The 12,672-nt window shown below is 50.3% G+C and overlaps 1 protein-coding gene across 1 annotated transcript; it reads left to right on the top strand.

The window, feature by feature from the left end:
• The first annotated feature begins 3,237 nt into the window (after positions 1-3,237).
• Positions 3,238-12,386, top strand: RAPSN (receptor associated protein of the synapse). Its single transcript, XM_006908110.2, has 8 exons — positions 3,238-3,746; positions 4,317-4,655; positions 8,739-8,897; positions 9,390-9,488; positions 9,567-9,689; positions 10,388-10,441; positions 11,476-11,675; positions 12,084-12,386. The coding sequence occupies exons 1-8, from the start codon at positions 3,555-3,557 to the stop codon at positions 12,154-12,156; spliced, it is 1,239 nt and encodes a 412-aa protein (XP_006908172.1). The 5' UTR covers positions 3,238-3,554; the 3' UTR covers positions 12,157-12,386.
• Positions 12,387-12,672: the final 286 nt, after the last annotated feature.

Here is a 12,672-nt window from a genome sequence, read left to right as displayed (position 1 = left end):
CGTGGTACGTCTCGTGCCTCCGTTTCTTTCTGTACACTGGAGGAAATGCTTAGCTCAGGCAGTGTTCATTGTTATCATTCTTCTGTTGGTCTCCTCTCACTTCGCCAAGGGCTGTGCAGGTGCTAGTGGTATAAAGACAAACCACAGCCCTTCCCCTAAATGAGCATGACCTTGCCCTAACTGTGTGCAATATTCAGCAGACAGCTGACTCTGAGGTGGAGGAAGCCTTTCTCCTGTCAAGTTTTCAAGTTTTGAGATCACTTGAGTTCCCAGGTGCTTGAAAGGCTGTGGTCCCAGACTCTTTTAGGGTACGCTGCAGGCCGCTCATCTTCTTTCCTTCCTGCCAAAGACTCAAGGTGAACTTGCATCTGGATTACTGAATGGGAGAGAATCTGCTGGCTCTCTGGCATTTTTCCCATGGGCCCAGCTTCCTTCCCCTCTGGAGGTTAACTTCAACCCAGGACCCACCTCCCAGATGAGAGGAAGATCCTAGCCAACTCTCTTGTGCCAGTGGCTCACCGACTGGCCACAGTACCTCCCTCTCATCCTCCATTTCCCAGCTCTCCAGCTCTCCGTGCTCCAGGTTCAAGTGCACTTCCCCCTGAGAAGTCCTGGTGCCTTCGTCTAGTTTCATAGGCCCACTCCTATATCCCCTCTACCTCTGCTGAGCCATAACCCTGGGGCATGGGCCCCTGAGCTGGCCATGCACGCCCCCCCTCCCTCAGATTGCCCCTCTCTGAACCCATCTGGCTCACAGTAAACAAGTCATCTCTCCCTGTGCTCAGTTTCCTAGGCATGGGGCCCGGCATGGCAGGCGGGCTAAGTCTGCAGCAGTTACTGTAAATTTCAAAATTAAACTTTCATCCCTCCCCTGTTTCCCCATTCATTCATTCAACATATTTATTGAGTGGCCACTGTGCCAAGTTTTGCTCTGAGAATACAATCGATGAATGAGACAAAGTCCTTGCCTACACATTTGAATGGGGGAAGCAGACATTAAGCAAATAACCTCATCAACAAATGTAACACTATGGAGGTAAATATTGCATCAGAATGGAATATAATTCTCTGAGAGTATAAACTGATTTACTCAAATTAGGACTTGACCCCAGATTGTTGCGGGAAAAGGAAGAGAGGGATGAAGAGGTGCAAAGGCCCTGAGGCGAATAGATTGCGACCAAGTCCTGAAAAGCTGGACACAGATTTACTACATGACTCAGCAACTCCACTCCTAGGTACATATTTCAATTCCAAGAAAAATGAACACATGTCCACATGGAAACTCGTCCATGAATGATTATAGCATCATTATTCATCATAGCCCAAAAGTGAAAGAACCCAAATGTCCATCCACTGATGAATGGATGGATAAACAAAATGATATAGCCATACAATGAATACTATGCAGCCATTAGAGGGAACGAAGTACCGATTCATGCTGTAATATGGATAAACCTTGAAAACATGATGCTAAGTGAAAGCAACCAGTCACAAAAGGCCACATGTTATATGACTCCATTTATATGAAATGTCCAGAATAGACCAGCCCTTAGAAGGTAGGCTGCGATCACGAGGTGCATTAGTCTACTCAGGCTGCCATACACAGCAAAGCACCACAGGCTGGGGGCTTAAACAACAGAAATTTGTTTTCTCACAGTTGTGGAGGCCAGAAAGAGATCGAGGTATTTATGGGAAGGGTTGGTTTCATTCGGAGGCCTCTCTCCTTGGCTCGTAGATGGCTGTATTTTTCCCCTTGTCTTCACATGGTCTTTCCTCTGTGTGTCTGTGTCCTAATTTCTTATGACACTAGTCATATCCAATTAGGACCCATTCCAGTGACCTCACTTTACCTCTTTAAAGACAGTGTCTCCAAGCAAGTCACATGATGTACTGGGGGTTAAGACATCAACATATGAATGGGGGCCACAGGATTCAGCCCATAACATGGGAGAAATGGGAAGTGACTACTGATGAATTCAGGGCTTCTTTTTGGGGTGATGAAAATGTTCCGGAATTAGTAATGATCGATGCACAAATTTGTGAATATACTAAAAACCACTGTCTGTTCTAAAAGAATGAACTTTGCCCTGGGGCAAGAAGGAGACTGGTTTGCAGAGAGGGAGGAGTAAAATGGGAGGAGATGAGCTGGCAGGTTGACAGAGGCCCATTACCTAGGGCCTCTCAACCCCAGGAGCCCCAATATTTCAAGCATCTGCTCCCTGCATAAGACTTTGCCCTGTTCCACAATATCTGGAATTAAATCTCATTATTAGGGACCCTTTCAAACTGGGGCTGGGATTGGAATAAGGACACTTTTTAACCTTCGAGGGCCAACTTCCGTCCCTGGTGGTTGGTTTGCCATGGAGCAGACACAGCTCAGGGCGACCTCTTGCTTGTCAACACACACAGTGTTTCCTGTGTGCCAGGCACTGTTCTTAAGTCCGTGTCAACTAGTATGTCATTTAGCTCTCCTAACGATCCAGTGAGGTAGATGCCATTTCTCTCTTTCCTGAAGTCACGCTGCCCACACAGCGAATGAATGGCAGAGTCAGAATTCACACTCTGCCAGCCTTGGTCCATGGTCCACGCTGTTACGACGTTTATGCAGCCTCCGAATGACCATGTAAGTTAGGGTTTATCAGCCTATTGTTACCCTCATCTTACAGATGAGGAAACCGAGGCCCAGAGAGGCAAGTGACTTGTCCATAGTGGGTCACACTATGAGTTAGGGTGTCAGATGTGGGCATGTGCATGGGTAAGTCAACTTGGTCTTGGTCCATGGTCCACGCTGTTACGACGTTTATGCAGCCTCCGAATGACCATGTAAGTTAGGGTTTATCAGCCTATTGTTACCCTCATCTTACAGATGAGGAAACCGAGGCCCAGAGAGGCAAGTGACTTGTCCATAGTGGGTCACACTATAAGTTAGGGTGTCAGATGTGGGCATGTGCGTGGGTAAGTCAACTTGGTGCCCAGGAAATCATAGGAACAAAGCCTGAGGGAGGGTGGGTCGGGGGCGGGGCGATTGGGGAAGGCAGTGATGGAAAGAAGCAGGGCGCAGGGCTGGGCACTGCCCCCGCCTCCCTGACGCCTGCATGCCCAGCCACCCCTGTTCCTCCCAGCTCTTAGCCTACCCCTGGAGGCGGCTCCTTGGCAAGGCTGCAGGAGGGCCTGCCCTGCCCGGAGGGTCAGGGCCAGCATTAGAGGTGTTGGAGAGATGCCCGAGGGGATGCCCAGGGGGCAGAGTTCCTGCATCCCCAGGAAGCCACCTCCCAGCTTAGGGGGTGGATGCAGCAGAGGCCCGCGTGACCTTGCGGCTGACATTCCTCAGCGGCCACGTGGCCCCAACTGGCAGGGACAGCTGCAGACAAGGGCTGAACCAACTTTGTTCCCAAGGTGGCACCCGCTTTCCATCAGGCCCTGCTCGGCTCCTGCCCGCCGCTGCCTTCCTTCCCAGGGCTCAGCGGCAGCTGGCACAGTGTGTCCCCCGCCATGAGTGCCTAGAGGCACAGAGCCACCAGGGTCTGTCCGTGTGGGGTGCGGGCTCTGGGAAGATGGGGCAGGACCAGACGAAGCAGCAGATTGAGAAGGGGCTCCAACTGTACCAGTCTAACCAGACAGAGAAGGCTCTGCAGGTGTGGATGAAGGTGCTGGAGAAGAGCTCAGACCTCGTGGGGCGCTTTCGTGTGCTGGGCTGCCTGGTCACGGCCCACTCAGAGATGGGCCGCTACAAGGAGATGCTGAAGGTGGGAGTGCCCAGTGGCTGGCGTGGGAGGGTGGGGCCAGGGCTGGAGTTCTCCCAGGCTTCCGGGCCTCCCTCTGGGCCCCTCAGGCTCCTCTGTGTCCCACAAGCTAGTAGTGCAGGACCGAGGCCCTGAATCCACGACTAAGGCCCCGGGTCTTCGATGCTGGGTCTCAGCTTCGGACTTGGGCCTGTGGCCTTGGACTTTGGTGTGTGAGACTCAGACTGAGTTTCTCAGCTTTGGGGTTTGGAGATCTCGAGGCCAGTCTCAGAGTCTAGGTTCCAGCCTTCGTGTTTGGGGTTCTGAGGCTGAGCCTGGGGTGGGGGCACTCGCTCTAGGTTTGAGGCTGGGAGTGGGTGGGGGTGGAGACTGCAGATCTGGGCTGGGGTGGAGAAAATGAAAGCTCTGGATCTGAGCTTGGGAGATGGAGGCTCCAGGGCTGAAGCTTCTAGTCTGTGATTGCGTGCGAAAGTTCTGGGTCTGAAGCTTTGTCATGTGAGTCTTGGAGGGGTGGAGGGAGACTCAGGTCCGGGTCTAAGTTGACAGCCTCCTGCCCACCACCCCTGTGGGCAGTTTGCTGTGGTGCAGATCGACACAGCTCGAGAGCTGGAGGATGCCAACTTCCTCCTGGAGAGCTACCTGAACCTGGCGCGCAGCAACGAGAAGCTGTGTGAGTTTCACAAGACCATCTCCTACTGCAAGACCTGCCTCGGACTGCCTTGCACCAGGGCAGGTGCCCAGCTTGGAGGCCAGGTCAGCCTGAGCATGGGCAATGCCTTCCTGGGCCTCAGCCTCTTCCAGAAGGCCCTGGAGAGCTTCGAGAAGGCCCTGCGCTACGCCCACAACAATGACGACGCCATGCTCGAGTGCCGCGTCTGCTGCAGCCTGGGCAGCTTCTATGCCCAGGTCAAGGTGGGTCCGGGCCCCAGGTGGAGGGTGTAGGTGGGCTCAGCCTCCCTGAGAGCCTCTTGTGAGCCCTGCTCCCTGTTGCATGGCCTTATTTAGTCCTCCCGTTTAGGTAGGGATGAGGCGGATGGTTCTGGAGGGAAAACACTTACCCAGACGGGTAAAGAGTGGGTCAGGAAGGGCAGAGCCAGAATTCAAACCTTGGTCTGTCTTGGGAAATGGGAGGCTCCTGGGCGAGGACAGGCCATGAACCTGCAGTGCCATGTGCTTGTGTGATCTTGGACACGTCACCTCTCCTCTCTGAACCTGGGTAGGTATATCTGTATAACTAGGGAGAATAGGACCCACCGTACAGCATGGTTGTAAGGATTTAGTCATCAAATATTTATTAAGCATTGACTGTACTCCGGGTACTGTTGGCCTTGGGTGTAGCAATGAGAACAACAGCAAAATCCCTGGCCTCATGAAGCTTACCTTCTATTTGGGGGAGAAAGGCAATAAACACCGTGAGTAAGTCCAGTATATAGCATGCCAGAAAGTGCTTCGGAGAACGGAAAGCAGGGAAAGGGAGATGGGGAGTGCTGAGGAGGGGGCGTTGCAATTTCAAACAGGGTGCTGGAAGGTCTCTCAGAGGTGCTGTCTGATGCCCTGAAGGAGATGAGAGGGTGAGCCATGCAGAAATTTGGCAAAGAGTGAAAAAGCAAGAAGAGCTAAAGCAAAGCTCTGCCTGGGGGGAGCGTACCTGGCATGCTCCGGGAAGGACGGAGGCCAGCGTGGCTGCGGCAGGCACGGGACAAGGAGATACAAGGTGGTGGGGTCAGAGAGGTAAGGGTGAGGAGAGAAGGCAGGTGGCGAACAAACCGATGGGCCCACAGGTTTGTGGTCCTGAGCATCTGTTCTCCTTCCTCTAGGCATCCAGGCTGTGATTGGCCCACGACAGATGTTTATGCCTACCACATAATCGATGCTTAATAAATACAGTGGTAAATGAGTGTGTAGATGCTGATGGATCAGAGATAGGGTGTTTGTAGCAACTAGACGGACGGGGGAGCCATTCAGTGAGATGCAATGGGATTCGAGAGGAAGAGTGAGTGGTGTTTTCAAACCTTTTTTATCATGAAGAAAATTAACCACGTGAGAAAATAAAGAAAATAATATAATGAATCTTTATATACCCACCACTTAGATTTAATAATGATTAATATTTTGCCATATGTGATTTGTGTATTTTAAACTGAATTATTGTGATATAAAATTATAGGCATCATGATATCGTCCCCTGAAGTAGTGCAGTATGCATCTCTGGGGTAGAAAAAAAGGGACATTTTCTTATATAAGGACAATTTTTTTATATAATCACTATGCTATTATCACACACACCATAATGAACAATTCTCTCTTAAATTTCTCTACTTTTGCTGAAAATCCACCTTTACCCTCTGTTTCTTTAAACTGAAACACAAACAAGAACCACACACTGCAGTGGTTATTATGACTCTTAAGTCTCTTTTGGTAAAAACTTCCTACCCTCCGCTTTTATTCTCCATGATTTATTGAAGAAGCCAAATTAACTGTCTTGTAGAATCTTCCATCTCATTGTCTCTTCGCTTCCTCAAGGAATCGTGTAACTTGTTCCTTTATCTCTTTTACTCCCTTTGAACCGGAACTTAAATGACTTGGTTGGATTTGGGTCACACGTTTTTTTGGTAAGAATACTGTATAAGTAATGCTGCATTCTTCATATTGTATCATATTGGGTGACTGAGGGAGTGACAACTTGATCCCTCTGTTTATAGGGTTTACGTTTTTCCTTTCAGGACCATCGGGATAACTCGTAGGGTGACACTTTGGCATCCTGTGACTATTCGATTTTGCAGTAACATTTTCTGTAATGGTTTTAGCATCTATTGATATTTGTTGGCTGGATCGATTCTTTCATCCCAATTCTAATGAAGTGGCCATTTCCAGGTTTTTATTCCTGCTACAATTATTAGCTGGGATTTTTCTATGCAGAAGAACTTTCCTTCATCAATTGGGGCAAGTTGATTACTCTGAGGTACAGTTCGTAAAGGGAAGGCAGAATAAATACTTTTTCCCTTTCCTTTAATTACCACTCCTTAGAATAAGGAGTTGATATAATAGCTGCCTTCGGTGTCACACTTATTGGTTTGTTTTGCTTCCTCTCTTTGCAGTATCCTTATGAAATCATGGTGGGGTTTTTTTTATATTCAGTATTCTTCAGTCAATTGCAATTATTGTTGTTTTTGATGCTCATATTATTTTAACTGTAGTCAATGAGATTCCCTGCAATATGGCTCCATTGTCCTTTTGATAAGTTTACTTAATCCTTGAAAGTATTTGCTTTCTGGACCAGTAAACTATCTGGGGCTCATTTTGTGTATTCTCTGCCCCAGACCTGGACTTAGCCATTTCTACGGGTTCTTATTAGTAGGAAATTGTATCTAAAGACAAAATGTGGCTCTCGGGGACCTCATTGCTACTGAGTTGTCGTCACTTCTAAATCTTTTCAGTTGCCAGGACAACCGATGTTTATACTGATATTTCCAATTCAAATCTAATGTTTCAGGATTTTCCTTAATTTATCTTAAACTCTTAGACTGAAAATCTTGGTTTCTAACAACATAATCAAATATTTACTTTGTCCTACAAAATATATAAAATACTTTCAAAAGACAACACCAATATTGCTGAAAAAAAAAAAAAAAAAAGACGCCAGAGAGTAGGGAGGAGGGGGGAAGGGGGAGATAGACGGGAACGGGGAGATTTAAATCATTTCTTCAATTAAAAATAAATAAATAAATAGATAGATAAATAAATAAATAAATAGATGGATAAATAAATAAATAGATAGATAAATAAATAAAGTCACTGTAAAATTTTAGAAAACAAAAAAAGAGAAGAAAAAAGACAACTGAAGGAAGCTTGAGATTTCTTTGCTATTCTTTTGTCTTTATAATATATGCCACTATGTAGTAACATCTGCCATGGGCCAAATATAAGGGGTTTTTTTGAAATTGTCGAACATTTTCATGGCTTCAAATTAGAAAGTACATGAGAAATTTGTTAGGAACAGTTTTTTATTGGGGATATTGAGAATTCTCTTCTGGTCATATTAACTCAGAGACGCTTGGTAGATATCCAGTCAAAGATCAGATAGGTTTTCTACGAGAAAGAACAGAAACGGGCTGTAGCTGAAGAAGACATGAGGTCAAAAGAAGATTGATTTTGAGTTTTGTTTTATATTTTAAATGAGATGAGAAATGCTGATAGGAACGATTTCGTAGAATGAGACTGGAGAAGGGGTGGGAGGGTTCGCTCCTGAGCCGGAGGAAGGGCTCGCACTTGGCAGGAGCAGGGAGCCCTCCTCCCCTCTGGAGGTGGCAGGGAGCGGGGAGGAGGGGAGCAGAGGGCTGGACCTGAGGGATCAGCTGGATAATGGATCTCCTCTCTGATTTTCTTCTGTTTTCCCAATGGAGTGTGAGGCGAGATTAGGTAGAAAGGGCGTTTGGAGGTTTGAGGAGAAAGAAAGGATGAGAGAATGATTTCATTGCCTCGGTGAGTCTATCCTGATCTTTTGAGCCCACTGCTCTGGCAATCAGTCACGGAGCCTTCCAGGGGCAGCTGCTGCTGGTTCCAGGAGGCGCTGAGTGGGGCTCTGGTATCCCTCCTACCCCCACCCATCTGTGAGTCTCTGAAGCTGAGAGGCCCAAACTGGACTGAGTGAGAAGAGAAGCCAACTGTATTTTCTTGCCTTTCCATTCATGCATTCAACAAATATTTATTGTGCATATACTAAGAGCCAAGAATTGAGCCGTGAGATATTATCAAACATCAGCAAACCAGATGAAAACCCTTGTGTTCATGGAGCCCACACCTTTGCACTGGCTACTTCTGCTTGGATCACTTTTCCTGGATTCCAGAATGAATGAATGAATGAATGAGTGAACACCCAGTGGGGTCTATGGGCCCCTGGCTGCTGGAGCCAACACCTGGAGCCCTTGACTGAGGGGCAGCTCCTGCCACTCAGTGTGCCCCCTCCCACCCCACTCCCCCTCTGTGTCCCTGCAGGACTACGAGAAAGCCCTGTTCTTCCCCTGCAAGGCCGCAGAGCTCGTCAACGACTATGGCAAAGGCTGGAGCCTCAAGTACCGGGCCATGAGCCAGTACCACATGGCTGTGGCATATCGTCTGCTGGGCCACCTGGGCAGTGCCATGGAGTGTTGTGAGGTGGGGCAGCAGGGAAAGGGGGTAGGTGGTGGTCTGGTACCCAGGGCAGAAGAGCCTCTTCCTTCCAAATCAGCCTGCCGAGACCCCAAGGCTTGACCCCGGCCCAGCTTCTCTATAGCTAAACCCCTGAAGGATGCATGTTTCTCACTCCCTTCTGGTCCATTCTAGGGGAGGGGAGGCTGCCCTCTGTCCACCATCCCCCTACCCTCTGTGGGGCACTTTAAGCAGGAAGTGTCACTGACCTGGCCTCAAATCCCAACTAGTCAGGTGCCCTTGATGGAGTCACTTCTGTTCTCTGAGCCTCAGTTTCCACTTTGCTGGATGCTGTGAGGCCTCACTGGTTTGGTGCGTGGGGCCTGAGCACCATGATTGGTTTTGGGCTCTGAGGATGTTGGTGATCCCTGGGCTGCCTGTCTGAGGGGCCCCCTGGGCGAGGGTGTCCCAGTGGTGGGGGGCAGATGAGCAGGCCCGAGTGACCGGCCTCCCTCGCAGGAGTCTATGAAGATTGCACTGCAGCATGGGGACCGGCCACTACAGGCACTCTGCCTGCTCTGCTTTGCCGACATCCACCGTAGCCGTGGGGACCTAGAGGTGAGGTCACCAGGATGCAGGGTGGTATGGGGGTTCAGGCCTGGCTCAGCCTGACCCCACCCCCAATCGGCTGTGCAGACAGCCTTCCCCAGGTACGACTCTGCCATGAGCATCATGACTGAGATCGGAAACCGCCTAGGGCAAGTGCAGGTGCTGCTGGGGGTGGCCAAATGCTGGGTGGCCAGGAAGGCGCTGGACAAGGTAAGGTTGGGCCCTGTCCTACAGCCCCAGCTCTCCCCAGGGCTCCCATATGGGGTCAGTAGGTCAGCCAACAATCTGTAGGGCTGGTCCTGGGTGGGACTCTTTCAAACACATTGTCTAATATCAACCTCACCCCAATCTCATGAGGCTAGGACATTCCAAGTCATTTTCCAGGCTCAGAGAAGGCCCATGACTTTCCCAGTCACACAGCCAATTAAGGGGACAAGCTGGGGTTTGAACTCAGGATTATTTAAATGCCTCCCATGATGTCACAACACCCCTCAAGACATGAATATTCTTCTTTTCTGTATCTGAGTAAGCTCAGGCAGGAGTCCACTTGCCCATGGCCAGTCTCCTTCCGCTACCTTCACACACAGGGCTACTGCCCAGCCGTGACACCCTCCTTACGCCGACCTCTCCCTACCCAATCCTTTCCTATAAGTCGAGGCCTTAAATGCCTCCCATGATGTCACAACACCCCTCAAGACATGAATATTCTTCTTTTCTGTATCTGAGTAAGCTCAGGCAGGAGTCCACTTGCCCATGGCCAGTCTCCTTCCGCTACCTTCACACACAGGGCTACTGCCCAGCCGTGACACCCTCCTTACGCCGACCTCTTCCTACCCTCTCCTTTCCCATAAGACGAGGCCTCTGTCAGACAGATCTGTCCACAGCCCTGGCCTGTGCTCACCTTGCAGGCTCTGGATGCCATCGAGAGAGCCCAGGACCTGGCTGAAGAGGTGGGGAACAAGGTCAGACCTGATTCCGTCTCCTGGGTCTAGAGTCAAGAGCCCAAGGTGGGATCTTAGGCAGGTGGGGAAGGACCCCCTGAGCCCACTTGTGCCCTGAGCCCTACCTGATCTCCAGGAGTGGCCCCCAGCCATTCCCAGATCCCAGCCGTTTCTCTTCTACCCAGAGAGTGCTTCAGAGGGCAGGGCAAGAATTCTACAGCCCAGAGGATATCAGAATTCCTCAGAGGCTTCCTGATGGTCACTAAAACTCCTAACAGTGGGCTCCCACTCACTGAGAGATGGGCAGGCACCACAGGCCTCTTGTGGGTACCACTTCCAGTCCTCACTGTCCCTCGGCAAGGTGGGTACAGCAGGACCCATTTCACAGATGAGGAAAGTGAGGCTCAGAGGGTATTCAAGGCCCGTTACCTGGTAAATGGCCCATCTTCACTTCACAGATGTGTGGCCTCTTCACTTTTAATAAGCGTATCTGAACCTTTAAATGTTGAAAACAGCCTCAGTGTTTCTCAAAGTCTTCCAGAAAATGTGCATTTCTCTGGGATTGGGTGCACAGTCCAACTGAAATGCCAACTACAAGTGCCTTTGGCTGGATTAGAGCCACTCGGGTTTACCCATGTATCTTAGGCTGATCAGAAATGCTGATGTGTGTATTTAATTAATGAAAACAAGAACACGAATTAATTATTATGGAGTGAATGCAGCAGGTTTGGTTAATAAAACTCTTCAAAAACATGGGGTCCCTAGCTGGTTCTATGGATGGAGACCAATGACCTCACCCACCCCCTCATTCTGCATGAAGGGAAACCAAGTCCAAGAGAGGGCAGGATGTTTTTCCTAGGTTCGTCAGCAAGGCAGGAAAGCAGCCAGGACTGGATGCCCTGTAAACTGATGGCCCAGTGACCCAGTGACCCAGCAGGGACATCTTCTTGGGCTGGGCTAAGGAGGGACGCGGGACCACGGCTCACCAGTGCTGACTTGGTCTCATCCTCTCCGCCCACCCTCCCGTTCCCCCTCTCTCCTCTTCGCTGGCCCAGCTGAGCCAGCTGAAGCTGCACTGTTTGAGCGAGAGCATCTACCGCAGCAAGGGGCTGCAGCGGGAGCTACGTGCCCACGTCGTGCGCTTCCACGAGTGTGTAGAGGAGACCGAGCTCTACTGCGGCCTGTGTGGGGAGTCCATAGGCGAGAAAAACAGCCGGCTGCAGGCCCTGCCTTGTTCCCACATCTTCCACCTCCGGTGAGGGCTCCAGCTGGCCAGGGCAGGGGCACATGGGCCTCTTTGGGTGCTCTGGGGCCTAGATCACAATAGCAATACGAACAGAGACACTTACATAGTGCTTTCTGTATCCCAAGCATGTCCTTAGAGCTTCCCATATATTAACTTACTGAATCCTCCCAGCAGCCCTATGAGATGGCCATTCTTACGATTAGTCTCCCCAAAGAGAATTCAGAGAGGCCTTTTGAAGGTCGAGGGATTCAGACACCAGGGCCAGACTGGCTTCAGGGCTGTGGCAGGTACAGGCCTCCATCCCCACCTCCTGATGCCAGGCCCAGGCTCTCCCTGCAGAGGAGAGGGGAGGAGAGAGAGGCTGGGCCCAGGTTGAAAAGACAGACTCTGAGTAAACAGAGCCCTTTGCCTCTCAAGGTGCCTGCAGAACAACGGGACAAGAAGCTGCCCCAACTGCCGCCGCTCCTCCATGAAGCCTGGCTTCGTGTGACTCCACCAACCGTCCTGGGGTCCCGCCTCACCTCCAGGGTTCCTTTTCCACCACCTCGCTGGAGACCCCTGACTGGCCATATCTTGGATGCCTATTTATTCCTAGCGCAGCTGCCGGGGCCTCCTCAGGCCTCCACCGGGGTCTGGGGCCTGCCCACTGCAGCCCCTTAAGGCCCAGCTGCCCTCCCCTGCCTCTTTGTACTTTGCTCTTTATAGAAAAATAAACCATTTGTACCTGGTCCCAGTGATTCTCACTGTCCCTGCCTGAGGTCTGAGGAGCTGGGGGACAATGGAAGTGAGACTCGTGCGTCAGCTTCCTCAGAAACAATGAGCACATCTAGCACCCAGATTTTGGCTTCTAAATATCATGTTCCACTAAAAGGAATCAAGACTCTTTAGGGAGATGGCTGATTCTAGGTCTGGCCTGGGGAAGGTATACGATGAGCCTGGATATCTTGAATCAGACAGCAAAGAAAGCTGAAAGGATGATGAGGATAATTCAGAAGGACACAAGCGC

Source organism: Pteropus alecto, unplaced genomic scaffold (genome assembly GCF_000325575.1).
Source record: "Pteropus alecto unplaced genomic scaffold, ASM32557v1 scaffold71, whole genome shotgun sequence".
NCBI lineage: Eukaryota > Metazoa > Chordata > Mammalia > Chiroptera > Pteropodidae > Pteropus > Pteropus alecto.
The sequence above is the reverse complement of the archived record's forward strand: the minus strand, read 5'-3'. Positions and strand labels throughout refer to the sequence as shown.

Bases quoted from the DNA above. Each gene is read 5' to 3' on its own strand.
- RAPSN (XM_006908110.2), top strand. From the start codon at position 3,555: ATGGGGCAGGACCAGACGAAGCAGCAGATTGAGAAGGGGCTCCAACTG. The intron at 4,656-8,738 runs GTGGGTCCGGGC...GTGTCCCTGCAG, and splicing joins GCTTCTATGCCCAGGTCAAG to GACTACGAGAAAGCCCTGTT. The intron at 9,690-10,387 runs GTAAGGTTGGGC...CTCACCTTGCAG, and splicing joins CCAGGAAGGCGCTGGACAAG to GCTCTGGATGCCATCGAGAG.